A 20,976-nucleotide genomic window follows, 5' to 3' on the forward strand; every position below is an offset into this window, starting at 1 on the left:
AATGACCAAATTCAGGGTGGCATTCTTAGATCAACATTGAATAAGCAAATTTTATGATATATATAATTATATTAGTTTGTAATTTATTATGGACATACTTAAAGATTTAACCTTACAACATTCTTCTCTTTTTTAGAGATCAATGAGGATGATGACGAGACGGTTCAGATGATCAAGGAGTTGCTGGACACAAGAATACGACCCACAGTGCAAGAAGATGGAGGAGACATTGTGTTCATGGTATGGTCTATTTGTGTCGGTTCAACATTTAAATAAGTACTAGCTGCCAAGCCTAGTGATGGGACAAACTGATGGTTTTACCGACTAGTAAATAGTCCAATTGCTTTTAAATTCACCTGGTTGTTTTCATGTGGATGATTCATCCTGGGTTTTTCCACAAATTAATATGTTTACCATATATATGTTTGATCTGATGCTTTCATTTGGTAATTTAGTTCCTTCACTTTAATATAATAGCTTAACTGAAAGGCTTCACAAAAACATTATACAGGCTAAATTCAATTACTAATAAAATGAGTCTAACTTTACTTCCAGACACAGACATGATTTGAACCCTACCAACTATATCTAGGATCCAAAGTTTGCCTTTTTAAATACACTACTTTTATATACTGTATTTACTAATTGCATATAATATTTTTCAGGGTTTTGAAGACGGAATAGTTAAACTGAAAATGCAAGGTTCCTGCACAAGTTGTCCAAGCTCTGTGGTCACGTTGAAGAATGGGGTGCAAAATATGTTGCAGTTCTATGTACCTGAGGTAATAAATATTCTTTGTTCACTTTCTAAACTATGTTGATATATAAGTTATTTTTTTAAACCGTACTCACCTTTTTGAGCAAATTTGATTTTTATATTAAAAAGTACTACACAAATTATTTTATGAAATTGATTGTTGTTTAGACTCTAACTGGATTCATTTCCCATTAAATGAAAAATGATCTTTTATGAATATGATGAATTGATCTTTTTTTATAATAATGAACTTTTGTGACCTTGTTTTCTGTGATTGTTTTCTGAGTCCTAACATTCATGGCCATTTCACTTTCAAGAGAAAAAAATTAATAAAGTTAAATTTTTCCAATTGATATCCATCCACACAAAACTGGTTTAACTATAATTTTTGTTTGTTTGAAGTTTATTTTTGACAATGGAAGGATTGTGAAGGAAATAGGATTTTTCCGCACATTTGCCACTGAGGAATGGCAAATGTATTTTTTAAATGAATTACAAAATTGTATAATATAAAATATTTTTTGTATATATACATACATGTTTAATATATATATATATATATATATATATATATATATATATATATATATATATATATATATATATATATATATATATTTAAATTAATCACAGCAGTTCTTTTGGTTTGTTTGCTGGAGGAATATTGTTTGAGGTGACACTAATAGTTACAAAGATGAGCTTTCTATCTTGGCTTAGTGTACTAGCATATGCAAAATGAATAACGGTTTATTAGTTCAGATTTTGGTAATTCATACAGTAGACACCTGTGAAAGAATGTGCACAATGGAATGAAAATGACCCAATATAAAAGCAACCAGTTATTGTCTCTTTATATAATGTAAAAAGTTATACTAAACAGACGTCTTAACCTCCTAAACCATAGTAATCTCTTGATTAAAAATCAACACTGATTCCTGAAAGAAAGATCTACCACAATTATAGTAATCTTACGGTTAGTTGAGCATGTTACTGACGAAATAGAAAACGGGATAACTGTTACCAGATTGCTCCTTGATGTTAGCAAGACCTAGATTCTATTAGACAATAGACAATAGACAATAGACAATTTATTGGCCATTAATAATTTTCAATAAAATTACAATAGGCTTCGTCAAATATTAAGGCTTAAATTACTAGCCTAATCTAAAGTTAAAAATCCTTATGAACGATCTCACAGCTAAAATATTCATTAATATTATAGAAAGGTCTATTTTTTAGCCAAGAATACAATTTATTATTAAAAACTTGACATGGTAAAGTTTGAACAGCATAAGGTAACAAATTGAACATTTTAATGCCTAAGGTTGTATGGTAATTCATGGTTTTACCTAATCTAGCTCTATCTACATTTAACTTATCTTTATTTCTTGTATTATAGTGATGAACATCATTTCTTTTCAAAACCATGTGTGACTTTTTTCTTACATCTACTAATACCTCATAAATATACAGATTTATAACAGTTAAAACACCAATATTTACAAACAAAGGTTTACAATGATCTAACACAGGTGCATCCGCTAAAATTCTCACAGCCTTCTTTTGGATTACTAGCACCTGATCAATGCCTGTACCATTACCCCAAATTATTAAACCATATCTAATAATACTTTCAAAAAATGCAAAGTAGGCCATTTTTATATACCTTTGTGATACTATTTTTTTTAAATTACACAATAAGTAAATAACCCTAGATAATCTCTTGCATACATAATCAATGTGTTGTTTCCAAGATAGCCTGTTGTCCACTATTATCCCCAATAACTTAACAAAAACTTCAGATTCAAATATAGGCCTATTAATATTCTTAAGAGTTATTAACATTTGTTTTGTTTTTTCTGCGTTTAAATAGAGACCATTTACATTAAACCAGTTAACAGTTTCATTCATTGTAGTCTCTACCAAGTTGTTTAAGTAAAGCAAATTTGTGTGACTATTTAACAAAGTGGTATCATCAGCATATATAGTAGTAAAACTAGAGACATTAAAACTTAAATCATTAATAAATATAATAAACAAAACAGGACCCAACACAGATCCCTGTGGCACACCTATATTTATATCAGCCACTTGGGAATAAGCTCCATTAACCATAACAACCTGTTTGCGATTTGCAAGATAGGACCTTAACATGTTCAAATTCTTTGCACGAAACCCATAGAATTCCAATTTGTTCACCAGTATATCAGGTCTAACACAATCTGTATTAGTTTTAATTAAGATTGCGTAAATAACTCATTAATTCTTGAAAAATTACACCTCCTGGGAATCAAAAGAACAACAGCTTAATGGCTTGCACCTCAAAGCAATTGCCAAAAAGTATCTAAGAATACAAAATATGTACAATACTAACACTGTACATTAGCGAGGTAATTCTACCAGTGATCTCTTGAAATAAACCAAAACTTAGAGATTATCGCCAACACCATAAACGCCTCAGCTTTCTCATTTTACAAGATCTGGTGTTTACAAAAGGAAGCCTATGTTCAAAGAAGCACAATATTTCATCAATCTGCTATACCACATCAAGCAAGATACAGGAAAGACCTACAAGCCAAAACTTCTTTGGTAACTTGAAGATCATCTACAATGAGAAGAGAGTTTTTTGTTTATAGTTTGTAATTGATCATTGGTAATTTGAAATGATAATAGGATTTCAGTTTGTTTCAATTAGAACTTCATTGTGGTATTATTTGACATGCTTTATTGTTTCTAAGACATACAAACTACAAACTGTAAGGATTTAAAGTTTTGAAAATAAGGGTTCTACAGTATTTAAATTTTTAAACCTAGCGTAATACATATGGCTTTTTTGTTTGGTAAGAATGTTATCCAAGTTATACATATTTAGAAATGGGGCTACGTGGTGTATTATACACATTCCGTATGATAAGTTTGAATGTATTAAAGAATGGTAAGGGGTTTAAAAGTGACCCAATCACATACTTTTGATATTTGCCATAATGCACATATTCCTGATAACATTGGACTACATTCTCAACATAATTAGTCCAAGATAAATTACCAACAATTCTTACTCCAAAAAAATTTTCTGATTTGTTATAGATAACAAGTTTTGATCAATTTTCTTCATATGCGGATTTAATTCTTTTTTGTTTTGTTTAGTTGAAAAACATACAAAAACTAGATTATTTAGTTTAACAGCAGATGATTACTATTCAAGAAATATTTTATACTTGATAAATCTAGATTAGGTGATGTTTCTATGTTATTGTTCAACTTACCTTTAATAATTAAATTAGTATCATAAGCTTATAGACACAAAACTCGTACTTACTTTATTTGGAAAACCTCCTTGATAGCATTAAAATAGTAAAGAGCCTAATATGGATTTCTGAGGTGTCCATGCTTTACAGTTTGATATTTGCAATTGCATTACCTTAAGTATTTACAATATACAGAATTTTAAATTTCAACATATTGCTGTCTTTCATTTAAATAAGGAGAAAGCCAAGCAGATTTTTTTATTATACTCTGTAAGATTTTATCTTTTCAATTAATATGGAATTAGATACGCTGTTGAAAGCGCAGGAGGGGTCAATAAAAATGTCTACTCCTTTTTCTCTGTTCTCTGTTGCATCAACGTTCTGAATTAACTGAACCCTGGTAATTACTGTATTTAGTTTGTTGCTGTTTGTTTGTATTCTTATTCAAAAGCATTTTAGTGTATTTCTTGTACTCTTCATTTATTTTATTAGACTCTGAACCACTCTTCTTTTATTGGAAGTGGATTATATGTTATCAATACCATAAGGTATTCATTTAATGAAGCTTAATCAAACTATTACAGTATTTTTATATCATGTGTATACTTTATACTAAAATTGGCATGTGTTCTTAACTGTATTTAATTTTGTTACTCACCATTTCTTATATTATGATGTGAGAATCCTCCAAACAGCCTCGCCTTGGAGGAGTAGTACTTTGTTTGTCTCTTTTAATACAGAATAGTGTTATGTTAACTATACATTGTTAATATTCTTTGTTAGATACAATATGTGTTATACATTTTAAATTATCTTTATCATATATGTATTTCTTGTAAATCCTGTTGAAGAGATAAATAAAGTTTATTATTATTATTATATTTACGGTTGATTTATCTGGCGTAGATCAATTTTACTCCATGTACATTCAAGCAGTTACATTTAGTATACACTATTCTTTAAAATATTTTCAACAATGAAGGGACTGGTCTGTAACATGAAACATCCTTTCTTTATTTAAAAAGAATTACTTATGATATTTTCAGTTCATTTGAAATACCTTGAAATGTATGAGTAGTGTATTAAATGTACCAACGGTTTTAAAATATTTATTGCTGGTTTTTTTTATCAGTTTCATTGGCATTTCTTTCAGCCCTGAAGAATATTTATTTTCAAAAGAAGAAAGAACTCTAAAAACATCAAGTTATTAAGATACCTGTGTAAAAAGATTTTAATTTTATCTTTAACTTAATAACCTACATAGTTATTGTAATATTGGGTATGTAAAATTATCAAAAGATTCAACAAAACAGCTTTTGAATGTTTCAATAACTTAATAGATTATTTATTACCCTTTTTTCATGTATTAAGCTTATGTTACTTCTTGATTGTGCGTATACCTCTCCCAGGCTTCAAACTTATTACATTCCAAGTTGCGTTGACTTTGAAGAATTTAGACTTTTATTACATATGTGATTTTGAGTATCTATTAAACCTTAATTAAAAACTTTTTTTGTAAAAGCCAATTAAAAACATGTTTATTTATCAACAAAAATTCTTTTTCTAGATCCACTGTAAAAATGTTTAAATTCTTTAAATCATATGTAATCCATTTTTGTTCTTTTATTGATTATTCAGAAACGAGTTCCCTTGGAAAGCACAAATTGAAGTAGTTATTAAATAAAGAGAAAAATACTTCAGTACTTAAAATAATGCAGTATTTGAATTATATTCATCTAAACACTGTCCATTATGATCATATTTGTGTTATCAGACCCCTTGACTATATCCTATGTGAATTGAAGTTAACCCCTTAACTGCCACGCCGTTTTAACACATGCAACCCCGCTTTGTGGTCAACTGCCACACCCATGTTTAAGCATTTGCAACAACTGTCTGTTTACGCATTACCTGGCAGCTCGAAATGGATTTTAATCTTCCAGAACTCACATCGCGGAATTTACCTCCGGGTCTAAGTTCATTTCTTAATTTTTCCAAGAAGCCTGCATTAGTCATCAAGTTATCTTCTAGTTACTTCATGAGTCGCTTTCCTAGAATGAGATTTCTCTACCCCAGTTCAGTTATACTGCTTTGTGTTGGCCTGGTGTTGATATTTGCAGTGCCCTGGATGGTAGGTTCCGTATGCAAGTTTTTACATGGTGTGAAACCTAAAGTTTGCTTCTGAGTGCGAGTGCCTATATCGTTCAAATTATAAATGTGCAAGTTTGTATAATTTTCTTTGCTTCTTTAAAAGTTCATTCAATGTTTTACTGGACTTGGTAAAATGAACATTGATGATGATCATATAGTAAGGCTATTAGCCAGTGTTGAAAGAGAAGAGTTTGCCGCAATTCAACAACCAACTGGAACATTTACTATATTGCAGGACTAAGCACTATTGGGAAGAAACCTTGAAACTCCACTCAGACACCCTGAATAAAGGAGGAGGTTCATCATGTAGGGAAATACCCCTGACACTTTCTCATAGACATAGTTTTCCTTCACTTCCCTTCACTTATACCACCAATAGAAAAGAAAGCAGCACTTTGTAGACAGTGTCATGTTTGCAAAAACACATCCAGGTGGGAATCAAAGAGGCAGGAAACGTGCCATATTGGCTGTAGAGTAGCTCTGTACTCAGTGCCCTGCTTTACCAACTCTCAAAAACTACTAAGAAGAGTGTGAAGTTGCTGTAAACAGTGCATACAGGTATAATGTAACATAATAATACTTTTAGTGGTTAAAAACTTCCATTTCAACGTCTAAAGTTTTATAAGATTACAAAGGTAAGAGAAATAAATATGTTTTACTAGCAGACACCCGCGGCTTCGTATGCAATTCTGTAGGTTTTATACCTGTATGAGTATCTCTGGTTTGAGTAAATTTATTTCCAATGCCAATGTTGTAAAGTAAAATTTAGGCTAAATTGTCTCTTATATCTGCACTGCTAGCTTACCCACTGCTTTGTACATAATGTAGTAGGTATTTTATGTGTATGACCGCTGCTGGTTCGAGTGAATTTTATTTCTGATGCCAATGTTGTTTGCCTTGTTGCCACAATTAAGAAGTTACGTCAAAAAGTTTATAATTATGGCCATTGTAATTTACATGTTCTTAGTATGATTTGTTCCATACTTGATTTTGTCTTGTTTCACGATCAAGAAAATATATATCACAGTTTAGAGAAGCCTATTTCTGTCATAAGTAAACTAGGATGAGTCTTATATAAGTCTTTAAATTTATAGTAAAAATTATATAGTAACATTGTCTTTTAGATCTAATACTTAGTATTTGTGTACGTGAGCTATTCATAAATTAAGGAACGTTACCACCTAACACTGCCAGGCGCACTCCTATCGTCCTGAATTTGGTGTGCTCGTGATCTGTACCTTAGTCAGCATCCACCTGTGACAACGAGAACATCTCTGCGCTGCCCATTTTTTTATATTCGAATTTGAAATGTGTGTGCTGCAATCGAAAATCCCTCCAGATGTGAAGTGCAGCCTGTGATTAGTTTTTTGTTTGAAAAAAACTTTAAACTTATAGAAATTCATCGGGAACTGTGCGAAGTGTAAGGGAATAACATAATAACTGAAAGTTCTGTCTGAAAATGGTGTACTCAGTTTAAAAATGGTAAAAAAGGTCATGATCAAGAGAAGAGTGGATGTTCGAGCATTGTGACTGATGATCTGGTCGCCAATGCTGATAATAAGATTCATAAAAACCGCTGTTTCACAATAACTGAACTTTCTATATGTTTCCCACAAGTTTCACGGACTTTATTGTTTGAAATTTTTTCACCAAAGCTAGGCTACCACAAATTTTGTGCAAGATGAGTGCCAAAAATGCTTACGGATCACTATAAAGAACAACAAATATGCGCAGCATTCATGTTTGTGTAGGCCTACCATAGTCATGGTGATGCACTGCTGGATCGAATCGTAACAGGAGACGAAAACTGAGTAAAACATGTGAATTGTGAGACAAAATTACAGTATATGGAGTGGGGGTAATAAGTTCCCCCCACTTTGTCGGCAAGGAAGATCGTGGTGTTCTAAAACAGGCAAGGTTTTCTTATTGATTTTCTGGAGTGTGGTGCAACAATAAGCGGTACTGCCAAACATTGCAAAACCTTAGGAGAGCTGTTCAAAACAAGCGCCAAGGAAAATTGTCATCCAAAATTTTCCTTTTGTATGACAATGCCCGATCATCTCCAGAATTCTTGAACTCATTCAATTGAGAAGTTTTTCCCATCCCCCTACAATCCTGATCTTGTTCCAAGTGATTTTCACTTGTTCCTAAAAATGAAAACTTGGCTTGTGACAGATCAAATTACAATATTCAAATATTTGTATATTCGTAAACTGAAAAAACATGTTTTTTCTGTGTTGTGCTTTATTTAATTAATAGTAGAAAAATAAATTAACTTTACTCGAGAACAAATTTAAATAATTAAATTGGATCAAACACAAGTAAAATTCATTTTTATGAAAAGTACTAAATATAATGGAGGCAAACGAGCTAATTTGAAGGGGTTGAGACAAATTGAGTGTTGAAGGGACAATCACCTCAGAAAGCACATGTTGCAATAATGTAAATAAAAAATTGATAGATAAATAATTAGGGTAAGTAGAAAAGACTCAAATTGATAAATTATAGTGGACGTAATGGAGTTCTGTATTTATTAACAATGAATTAGATTAAATTAAAGTGTGAAGACGCTGATTTGAACGAGAGTGGAGAAGGGCTGTCCTAGACACTACGCCACAATCTGATATTCCTTCTTCTTGCGAGAAATCAAACGAAGCAGACGTAGGAGAGATGCTCCTGACAGTAACATGGACAAATTGTTTATTTAAACTAAAAATTTACTACAGGGCGATGGAATATAGCGTTTATGAAATTGTGTGAACTGAAAATTGTGTGACGGTATAGTAACAGGCCCACGACACATCCTGTAACGAACGTGAGGCACTACACTTTAACTGAACCGGAGCATATGACACAACCAATTCAAAATCTGAGCAGCATCACGTGGGGCAACTACACATTATAAAAAACCGAAACAGTTCAGGCTAGCAACACATTGTTTTGAAAACGATTAGGAGCTCCAGGTACGCATCACTAAGTGGCTGACATCACAGGCAGCAGAATTCTATGATAAAGGAATTTCAAAGCTTAGCCACCCCTATGATAAGTACCTGAAATTTGTATGGTGATTAGTAGAAAAGTAGTATTTCAGTTTTTCTTTCACTTGTATATAATAAAATGTTTTTCATGTAATTTGTTTTTTTATTCAAGAAGTTCCTTACTTTCTGAACAGCTCTCGTATATGAGATAGGTCCATCTGAATATACTAATATCTGAATGTAGTATCTTAAGATCCATTGGAAATTGTATGTGTAGGAGTGTTTATCTGTATATTAAACACTAGATTGCCCATTCAATTCACCACCACCTTAAGCACCAGAGAGGTTCACTCAGGATTGAAGTACTGATATCAGTTGATAGAAGGAAACCATATCTAAAAGATTTATTTGTGGTGTCATATTCTTCTCCTCACTAAGTGTGTATCGAATTGGTGTAGCTGCTGAATACCAGTACATAATGGGGTAATGTAGTTTTACTGTGGATTTCCGGAGTAGACCATTCTTGGAAGAGGGGACTAGCAGAATTTAGAGATTTGTTACATCTGTAATATGATAAAGAGAGAGAATATTCCTAGAGTAAAATTTTGTTAATTGGATTTCAAAGATTGCAGGTTCTTGGTTTTTTTGCAATAATTTAAATAGCTCAGTGAGCTATTTCATTTTGAAGGTTCTTTTAGGAATTTTGGGCAAATGTATAAAATAGAACTCTTGCGGATCTTTTTTTGCACACAATCTGAATGGAAGCTCCAGTAACTTGCTGTAGCCTTACTATTTTGGCAACAAAGAGATCAAAGTAGTTAATTTGTGTCTTACACATCCTAATGGCGATCAAATGAGTTCTTGTTCTAATAGTTCTAAATAGACAGTATGTAGGAGCAATTAAGTCTGACACCATTACCATTAATCAATTCAATTGAACTATTTCAGTATACAGCTCTGAAATAGTTCAAAAGAATGTGGATAACTTCATGCTATTTTGTTGACTAATTTATGGTATTTCCTTAGCTAATCCATATAGAATAATTTAAATACATTTCAAATGCTTATGTTAACACCATCTGTGTTGAACATAAGCAAATAGTTGAAAGAAAACAATTATTGTCAAGTTGAAAGAAAAGTGCACATTGGAAAATAATTTTGATTAAAACTTTACAATCGTTATTTTGATTCACTAAGTGATAATTTAAAAGTGAGCGAAGCAAACTCTATAACTTAACTTGAATAAAAAAAAAACAAAGCTTTTAGTGATAATGGAGTTTTAACCCCTTGACTGCCACGCCTGTGTTAGCATAGACTAACCCTCTTTTCATACAACTGCCACGCCCGTGTGATGTGTTATCACGTTCCAAACAGCTGTTTCACTATACGCCGCCTACTAGCTGTAAAATGATACACATTGGCCTCTAATAGTGTTTATTTTAACTACTACAAATCCACATTAATGTTGTTTAATTGCTACTATACTCTTACGGTCAACTAAGGAACTATCGCGAAAGCATGATTGTGGTTCAGTTGCTATGGCAGGCTATTAGTTGTAATAACAATAAGAACGTTTTATCAATTTTAGATATGTCTGGATGCGTTGTTGTGGGTTAGGCATTGAGCAGTGTAACTTTTCTGAGACTGGTGACAATTGGGATGCAGACTCAATTTATCAACCACAACCTGACCTGATGAAGCTGGAGATTCTGACGGCAGTTTTATAAATGAAAATATCGATAAAGTTGATCATGGTGGGCAAGAAACATGCTAGATTTTTTTGTGTGAAGCTTTTCTGTACACAGCAAATAAACCTGTCAGTAGCCTATAACAGCCCCCATACTTAATAGGTTAATTCCATGTTTGATTATCAGATTAAATAATCCAGAGTCTACTGTATTAGTTTACTTAGTTTGTTGCCGTGTACAAATATTTCAGTCATATTTACATGACTATTACTGTTTTTGATAAGATATTGAAGGATTTCCCAGTACACAAAGAATATTGTATGTACTCTGCATACTGATATACAGAGTCCTTTCTTCTTACTTGACAATAGTAAACCAAAGAATATCTTCTATTTTATAAATTTTCTTTTCTTCTGTCATCCATTTTTATCTACTAAACATAATAAATACAAACAAATGGCATCAACTTAAATTGTTATCTTAAATAAAAACACAACTATATCTACCTGCAAATGAGTCCAAGGTTACACCAAGAAACTACAGAAGATTGTGCAAATTTTCTGGATGACCTTCACACATCTTATATAACATGTATGTTAAAGTACATCAGTAGTTAATTCATTAAAACTGTTATTACACTTTAGTTGTGTATTATTATTTCAAACATTACCTTACTAGTAAAAAGGCCTATTATTTTTGTTAAAAAATCAATCACTAATCTGATAATTTAGATTTTAACATACAAGATTATTAAAACTGGATAACCGACTCAATATATAAACAATTAATACTATTAGAGATAACTTCATTTTCCACAGGTCATTGCAGTCGAGCAGGTTGAAGACAAAGCTCAGAAACTTGAAAAGTCTGCATTTGAGAAGATGGAGGAGAAATTCAAATCCGCAGATAATAAATAAACATGCAATGTATCCTTAGTTATTTAACTTTATTAGTATAAATTATAATTCATGTATAAAGAGTCCTATTAAGATATAAACTTTATTTTTTCTAGTTAAAAACTATGTTTGTGTGTTAGTTTTTAATAAGTCATAAAGAGTCTTTGATTTTGCCAAAATTACTCATATGAAATAGTTGACAGATTAAACTATTATAAGGTACATATAAATGGTAGTGTAATAAATGCATGTAAAAACCTGTGATAATAAAATAAATTTGTAAAAAGTTTATGTTTATTTTATCCCTCTTATAAACCAGAGTTTTAATTATACCCTTAAAAAAAGATATCTTTTCTTTAATGTGTCCAAACAACATCACATTTTGCAAGTTTCCAACAGTATTTCATGTAGTGCCTGTTTCACACCAAGTCCTTTTTAACTTATTCTGTCTTTCCAACTTTTCTATTGCAGCACTCTCAGAAAGTCTTTTCCTTTTCTCTCCATACTTTCATTAATCCGTTTATTAGTATCCAAATATTTTTATTTACATTTTAAATAAAACTCTACCTATTGCATATCAAAACATGAAATTATGTTGTATATTTCATCACTAGTAACGAAGGCAGTTTTTCCAGTAACAATCATGTTTATGAAGACTACTTTAAATATTAGTGTAACTATTAAAATGTTATATATTTACATACATTTTTTAAAAACATATCTTTCATTAATATAATTTTGAACCAAAAAAATTCAATCTTTGACTGCAGAACAAACTACTCATCATTTCATGGATCAAAACTTGGTTATACATAAATATGTTAATCTAGTAAATATTAGTATATTTCTTTCTTGTTACTGTATATCTTTCAAACCATTTTTATTGTATCAATTTATTTTAATTTTTCTTTTATCAGATTTCTATCGATTCTAGACATTAGTAGCGTGGACTGATTTTAGGAATTGCATTATTGAATTGAGCTGTACAACACTCAAAAATCTAATTATGAAGAGTTTCATTTATTTACACATATAAAGGTAATTTATTTGTATTTTTAGTCATTATAATTACCCTTCCTCTACTAACTGCAACAATGATTATAATGAGTTCTTCTTAAATGTAGTGGTCAAAAACCAAGAGCTTGTTAGCTTTAAAATCTTGAATTACATTTTTCATTATTGTTTCAATAATGTTTATTTTACAATCACTTTTATTTAGCTATTTATTGTGGATTTGTTTTTAATGTTTAATAATTCAGGTGTGATACTTCTGATTGTATTCTTTTTAAGTTTTTCATTACCAGGTAGAGTCACATCTATGAGTGATTTAACCATCGTATAAGACAGCTTTTTTATCTTGAAAATTAAGATGAAAACCATGATCAGTGAAATGAGCCCTGTTCTCTCAGATCTCTCAAGTCTATCATGTTTACTCTATTTATTAATAATTGAAATATTTTGTATTTAACGTAAGTATTTTGTAAGTTAATAATGGCTATTTCATAATGTAACCGATCACGTAGATTAATGTCATACTGAAATAGGGTTGTTTTTATTTATGTACAATTTCATCTTCACTTATACAGTAAGTTTTTCAAAATGTTATAACTAATTTCAATAGATTATTTATGTACAAAGTGCAGCATTTGAAAACGAGACAATGGTCAGCTCACTAACCAGTGAGCTTATAAGCGACTAAACAGGGCACTGATTTTCTCCTCAGGCACTGATAAGTCTGTGGATATCAAAATAACATCGCTCAGTCCAGTAGTCTATTCAAAACTGTTGTTTAAAGTGCATCAAGTGAAAATTATTTGCCAAGAAATGATCAGTGCAAAGATTGAGGAGCGTGTTGTGATTAAGTTTCTGGTTAAACTTCAAAAAATCAGCTATTGAGTGTTTAAATATGTTGAACGAAATGTTCAGTGACCACCATGTCATGGGCGCCTGTTTTTGAATAGCACTGTTTCATGAAGGTCGAGATGAGGTGGAAAATTACAAGCATCCCGGTTGCAACTTCCGACTTCAACTACGGCGAAAACATCCGAAGAATTAACCAAATCACGAGAAAAGATCGTTTTTTACCCATCCGAGCTATTGCTGATGAAATCAACATCAATAAGGAAACTGTGAGAAGGATTTTACTTGAAAAACTGTACAAGTAAAAAACTTGAACATGTAAAAAGTTTCCTCAAAAATGGTGCCAAAAAAATCTCTTGCAAGATCAGAAGGACAAACAAGCTGAAATTTGTACAGAAGTTTTGGAGTGTGTAGAAAGTGATCAAAAATTGTTAGATAGAGTCATTACATGTGATGAAATTTTTCAGAATGTCAGAAACAAAAAGACAGTCCGTGCAACAAATGCAAGTCACAAATGAAGGCCATGTTAATCGTTTTCTTCAATGTTAATGGCATTGTGACCACTAAATAGCTTCCTGACAGTGAATCAAGTGTACTATTTAGAAGATCTTGCAAAGCTCAGAGAGCTGGTAAAAAAACATTCCGAACTGTGGAAAAACAACTCGTGGATTCTGCACCAAGACAATGCACCAGCCCATAACGCCTTATCCATTCAGCAAGTTTTAGCTGATAAGAAGATCCCAGTGTTGCAACATCTAGCCTGTTCTCCTGATTTAGTACCATGTGACTTTTGGCTGTTCCCCAAGATTAAAAGTAGAATGAAGGGAACTCATTTTCAAACCATTGAGAAGGTGGAACAGAATGCAGCATAAGTTTTAAAGGTGCTTTCAAAAGACGACTTCAACCAGTGGCAAATACGAATTCAGCTGTGTATTGAAAGGGGAGGAGAGTATTTTGAAGCGGATAAATAGTAGATAACATAAAACTTCACTTTTACAAAAAGTCTTGTTTTCAAAGCCAAGCCTCGTACATAAATTGTGTTTGTTATAATTGCTGAAGGACAATGAAGAGATATTTTAGCTTGTCTATAGACATTTTGTTACTTAACCAATGATCCTTACTACAAACTTCCCTTGTTATATAAACTGATCATTTCAATACTGATTAACTGGAAACAATGCAAACACTGCCAATAACAATAGAAAATTTCATTGCATTGCTTTTGAAAGCAATGAAGACAGAGAAACAAACCAGAAATGTTAAAAAAATTACACACACACACACACACACACACACACACACACATATATATATATATATATATATATATATATATTTAGCATCCTTTGTTTTCAAAATTAAGTTGGGATTTATAAATTTACCCAACTGTGGCTGAGTCACTTTTCTGCTTTCCCCCTAGGCTGGATTGAGATGTGGAGAAATAGGTCCAGGACCTTATTAAGTTGTGGTTTTCTCCTCAAAACAGATTAGGGCCTTTTTTGATTGGTGTGACTATGTTAGGTAAAAACATACATTTCTTCCATAATTTATTTACTTCATAAAAATGATTTTTTTAGATTTTTTTGTTTTTTTTTTTTATTTTAAAATTGAGATTATTGTATTCATTGAGCTTGGCAGTGCCTGGTACAATTTGATGCCTTTATATTATGGGTTTATTTCAATCAAGGTAAATATTGTACAAAAGTACTTATGTGCCTGGTATATATAAACTGTGTTTGTTCATTTTTTTGTTCCTTCATTTTATGTGTTTTAATGTTTCAAAATAATAAAAAAATAATGAGGGGTCAATATCTAACTGTCTTTTTATTTATGCACAATGATTTCGAGGTGTAAGTTTAGCGTCTATTTGTTCTTTTCGCTTTCTTTTGACATGTAGAAAATAGTATTAACCAAAGTAAAAATTGTAAAATCCTAAATAATGTATATGGATTAGATTGTAAAAATATAGCGAGCAATAAATAGCTTAGTTTAATTTATTTAAACATTCAGTCTATAAGGAAAAGGGTGGGAATGCTTGAATTGATATTGGATGAGCTTGATTGTAACGTATTTTTTCTAAATGAGCACTAGCTTGATTCATATGAAAAATGTCTTTACTTGCAAGCTTTGTACTTGCTGATATATATTGTAGAGAAGACCCATTTCAAGGTTGGTGTTGCTCCGTATTTGTTAAAGAAGGGTTAGATTTTTAAATATTAAATGTTTTTGTTTTAGTTATGTTAGTTTTTTTGAAGTAATTACTATTATTTTACGGGAGTTACAGCACAATTTTAGTTAGTATATACAGAATTCCCTAATCTGTCATAAAATGTTTTTTTAACAAATTAGACCATTTCTTAGTATTTGTTATTATAAAGTTCATTCTTGAATATGACTTGATCATTACAGGAGATTTTAATATCAATATACTTGAAAACTCACAAGAATCACAACATTTTTTAAATATTTTGAGATCATATGATTGATATTGCTTGAACAAAAATCCTACTGGAGGATTAACTTGTATTGATAATGTAATAATAAATATACAATACAGTGTAAGTAAGTGCTAAGACCACACATTTCTGATCATGATGACATGTTGTCAGATAATAAATAAAGAGAAAGAAATGCCATCTTATAATTATAGGGATCTGTCTGTAGAGGCTATTATTAGTTTTAAAGCAGTGTTAAGTAAGACCCACTGAAGCTGTATGCTTTCAGAGAATAATGTAGAACTGATGTTTTCTAATGATTCTTAGAGATTCTTTTGAGAAATGCAGTCCTCTAAAATCAAAGAAGCAGAGAAGCCAAAACAAAATACATATGGTGCAACGATGAATTGAAAAATATTCAAGAAAGAGTTATTGTGTGTTATACAAATATGAACAATGTGGTAATAATGATCAAGATAGGAAAAGAACAATTAAAAGCAATGTACAAACAAAATAAATGAGGCAGAAAAACTATTTAATAGTAAATTTATTGAAAATTCTAAAAATAAATACAAAGCATCATGAAAGGTTATTAGGGAAGAATCTATAAAAAAGAGTAGAGCTACTGAGTGTTCAATTGATTTGAATGATTTTAACAACTATTTTGTTAATGTAGCAACAGAAACTATATAAATATACCCATGAATGAAATATGTAAATAGGTACATGAATGTAAATGCATATCATGCAAAGAAATTTGTTTGTTTGGCAAACTATAACAGAACAGCACGTAAAAAAGATGTTCTGTAATTTTAGCATATCTGATAGTGAGGATTATTACAGGTTATCAAATAGAATAGTCAAAGAAATCATTGACTTAATAATGAAACCTTTAGTATTTGTGTTCAATAATTATTATTTGTTGAAGTTTTTCCAAGTGCACTAAAAGTAACAAAGGTATCTTTAAGAAAGGAACAAAGTTTGATCCATCGAGTTACAGACCTACATCATTAGTCTCTTTAATAAGCAAGATTTATGAAGCTTGTATAAAAGATCAACTGTATAATTTCTTTGTGTATAATAAATTACTTTGTGTTGAACAGTTTGGGTTCATAACAGGTTTAAGTACAATTAAAGCAGTGGCAAGTGTGTTTAATTTTATTTTAAATGGCTTTGAAGACAATATGGTGACTTGTGTTACACTAATTGATTTGACCAAAACTTTTGAATTTATTTCACACAATATTTTACAGAAAAAATCTTAAATATTATGGCCTGAAATCAATCAGGTGTTCCTCAAGGATCTGTCTTGGTCTCTTTTCTATTTTTAATAGCAATAAACGATTTCCCAAGTAGTATACCTTGTAGATCAATATTACACACAGGTGAGAATATTACCTTAGTACAGTCAGAGAAAGATTGAAAAACTAGAGCTTGAGAGTAATGCAGTGAACTGGTTCAAAACAAAAAATTATATATAAAAAAAAGAATAAATTATTTTCTCGTTAAGTAAACCATTTTAAGAACAGTCTATTAACTCCTTGTTACACATTGAAATGGGATGTACGTATACAAAATCTTTATACAAAACTATTTAGGATTGCTTATTGTTAAGGACACTTAAACTCAGTGTCCGTAGTAATATGTTGATTAGTGCCTACTATGCCTTCTTTTATTTTCAAATTGTATACAGTATTACATTATGGGGAGACAGTGCCTATACGTAACAAGTTTTTAAATGGCAGAAATATGCACTGTGAATTATAAAAGGATTAGATAATCGGGAATCTTGCTCACGTGTTTTCAAAGAACTGAAAATAATGACAACCCCAAGTTTGTGAATATATATATTTAGCCTATTCTTTGTTTGAAGTTTATTTTTGACAATGGAAGGATTGTGAAGGAAAAAGGAATTTTCTGGACATTTGCCATCGTTTAGTGAAACAAAAAATCAGTAATACTAAATTTGGAGATCTGCAATCTGATCTCTTTTTCAGGTTACCTGAAGAAGAGATTTGCTTTGGCCTATGCTAGGTCTAGGAAGCGTCTTGGTTTGGATTAGTATGGGTATTTGCTCCCATGATTTCTAATGTTATGAAATAATTGTTGAAGAACTCTATTATCTGATTTGGGTTAGTTATGTAACTTTTATTTTCTGGATTTTTTCATTATGTTCTTATAGTTTTACTTAGTTTCAATAAAACACCATGTTGTAGGATTGGTTGTTTGAACTTTCTTGTGAATTCCTCATCCATACTGTTTTTACTTCATGGTGAGATCTTTTTTAAGCAGTTATACAACTCCCCTTACTGCCCAGTTTTTTAGTTACCTGCCAATCATGAAATCTACATATTTCTTCTTTAGTTCCTTTGACCTCAGGTGTTGTTCATTTCATTCTCTTATCTACTTCAATCGTCTTTTTTACAATAGGTCATTAAGTCTTTGTGATAGCTAAAAGTTGTTATAAGTTCTTTGTATTGAAAATTTACATTTTCTAGTTTATATAATTCTTGTCATATTTAATTAAAGAAGAGTGTGAAGAGAAAAACCTCATTTTTTAATATCATTTATTCGAGTGACAGTGTTTTGAGAATCGTGAAAATTTTCAAATGCATTTGATTATATATCAAAATTTTTCACTATGTGTACTCCTCGTAACGTAATTTTGTAAAGTTTGGAGTTATGTCCTTGTAATAGTGTATTTACTTTCCCTAATCTTATACGAGTTATAATCATCTAGTACGTAACTTTTAAATGCTTGCAAGATTACTAACCAAGCAGGTAATGGATAACACCACATTTCAATTAGTGTGTAATTTTATTTCTGTGGTTTTGTATCAACATGTTTATTACAAAATGAAGGGGAATTCTAACCTAAGGGGAATAGTTAAATGTATGTGTCTAGATATTTAATAGTCTGACAATAAACCACAATTATAAAAATATATTAGCCTGTTATGTCACATCTGCCCGATTGCAACTATTGCCTAAGAGTGTTTATAGACAACCTTATAGACAACTCTTTATTTGACATATTCATAGAGAACAGCCATGCGTCAATATTAGATAAGGTTCAGTATCAATTTATATGTTGAATGAGGTATTCAGGAATTCTCCCTCCGAGTAGAACGGTCGATCCAGAAGCCATGCTGTCAGCTGTTTCCTGAAGCGCTTTGGATGTTCCCTCCTTAGGTGCTCTGGCAGTTTATTGAAAAAGAGGGCACCTTTGTAGATGGGTTTTTGTTCCAAAAGAATTCAGGTGGTGTTGGGGAAGTGAGAAATTTGCTGCATGTTTGATGTTATACTGGTGAAGATCTCTATGTCTCGGCTGCGTTGTTGAGATGGTGTGCATAATTGTTTCCCTGATGTAAAGTGAAACTGCTGTTAGAATTTTCAGCTCTTTAAAAGGTTCTCTGCAACTGTCCCGATAGTTAAGATCTGCTAGGCATCTAATCGCTCTTTTCTGCTTTAGAAGCACCCTTTCTAGGTTGTTTTTTGATGCTCCTCCCCATGTTGCAATGCCGTAGCTTAGGTGGGACTCGAAAAGGGCAAAGTAGGCAACTCTGGCTGAGTCCGGGCTGCATACTTGCTTGATTCTGCGGATGACATAGAGGCCTGAGCACAGCTTCTTGCAGAGTTGGTCTATGTGGGGTTTCCAGGAGAGCTTTGAATCAATTATGATGCCTAAGTATTTTGTGCTGTTTTGTGTAAGTAGTCCAGGAAGTGATGTGGTTGTGCTATTGCTAGGGTTTGACCTAGTCCTTGGTTTAAGTAGAAATAACCAATGTAAATCTATCACTTCTAAATTAATATTTATTTGTATTTGATTATTTTGATTAAAAATTCGTGAAATGTGTAGTTTGGTTGATCATTAAATTTATTATTCACAGTATATTCATGACAAAATATTTTATTATTTTTCTCATATATTTTGGGGAGGGAATCTCACCCCAGTCCTACTCCTGAATATGCTACATACTGGCTAAGATTTTCTGGCACAAAAAACTTTAGTTTTAATAAAAAACTATTGTGAAAACACTCCTTATAATCTTGTCTTGATGCTTATAAGTTTAAAATAAGTTTTCTAAAATTAAGAATATTAAATGCATTACCTACTTAAAAAATGATGAAGATTTTTTATATGTCATCATTGCAGCATTTATAGACCTTTCTTTGCCATGTGTTCTCTAATAACAGTTGATGTGGAAAAGTAGGGTAAATTAATTTGTAGTGTTATTTATTATTCAATGCTATATTGAAATACATCGAAATGTTCTGGATGTCCATCATATTTTCCAGTGAATCAACATTGCAAAATTTCACTTCACAGGTGATAGCGGTCGAGCAGGTGGGTGGAGAACCTGAGGTTGAGATGAAAATTATGACAAGAGCTCAGAAACATTTGCACAACAATAAAGAAGAAACTTAATTATTTATTGTAAATGTGAATGTAGATGTAAGTTAATTAAAACTAATCAAATAATGTACTGTACTTAATTGTTGCCTTCACAATAAACATCTATTAAAATTATTTCATAAATGTGTCAAGTTTTTAAAATAAAACCTTTGTTTAAATTGTTTTTATTAATCAGATTGTAAGTGTTGAAGAATAATCATGGAGATGTACTAGATATACAAAATGGAGTCTCTCGATTTATTTTTAAATATTAGCATGTAGTAGAAGGAAACTTGGAGAATATCTCAACTCTAGATTCAATGGAACCTACTTTTTGGCACATTAAACATTTTGAGATGTTTCCTTCCAATTCGAAGTACTTTGAGTGGTGCTATATCTTGTGATACATCTTTGAAAATATACAGGGTGATTCGGTTAGTGTTACCGGCACTTTCTGAGCTGATTGTACTATAAAAAATAAAGAAAAAAGTTCATATAAACATGGGTCCGGAAATGCTTCCTTACTTACAATCAAATCAAATTTTCTGCAAGTTTCTTTGTAAAAAT

General features: G+C 31.3%; 1 protein-coding gene across 2 annotated transcripts in view; it reads left to right on the forward strand.

Annotated features, from left to right (window-relative positions):
- Window positions 1-20,544, forward strand: part of LOC124362403 (NFU1 iron-sulfur cluster scaffold homolog, mitochondrial-like) — a 32,069-nt gene extending 11,525 nt beyond the window's left edge. The window contains exons 5-7 of one of the 2 annotated variants that reach the window (XM_046816856.1): window positions 137-240; window positions 666-782; window positions 20,344-20,544. In XM_046816856.1, coding sequence (XP_046672812.1) covers window positions 137-240; window positions 666-782; window positions 20,344-20,442 — 320 coding nt within the window. In that variant the 3' untranslated portion in view covers window positions 20,443-20,544. Of the gene's footprint in view, window positions 1-136; window positions 241-665; window positions 783-11,640; window positions 12,008-20,343 lie in introns of those variants that run through there. The other variant, XM_046816855.1, reaches the window with a different exon arrangement.
- Window positions 20,545-20,976: the final 432 nt, after the last annotated feature.

Source organism: Homalodisca vitripennis, chromosome 5, assembly GCF_021130785.1.
Source record: "Homalodisca vitripennis isolate AUS2020 chromosome 5, UT_GWSS_2.1, whole genome shotgun sequence".
NCBI classification, from domain to species: domain Eukaryota; kingdom Metazoa; phylum Arthropoda; class Insecta; order Hemiptera; family Cicadellidae; genus Homalodisca; species Homalodisca vitripennis.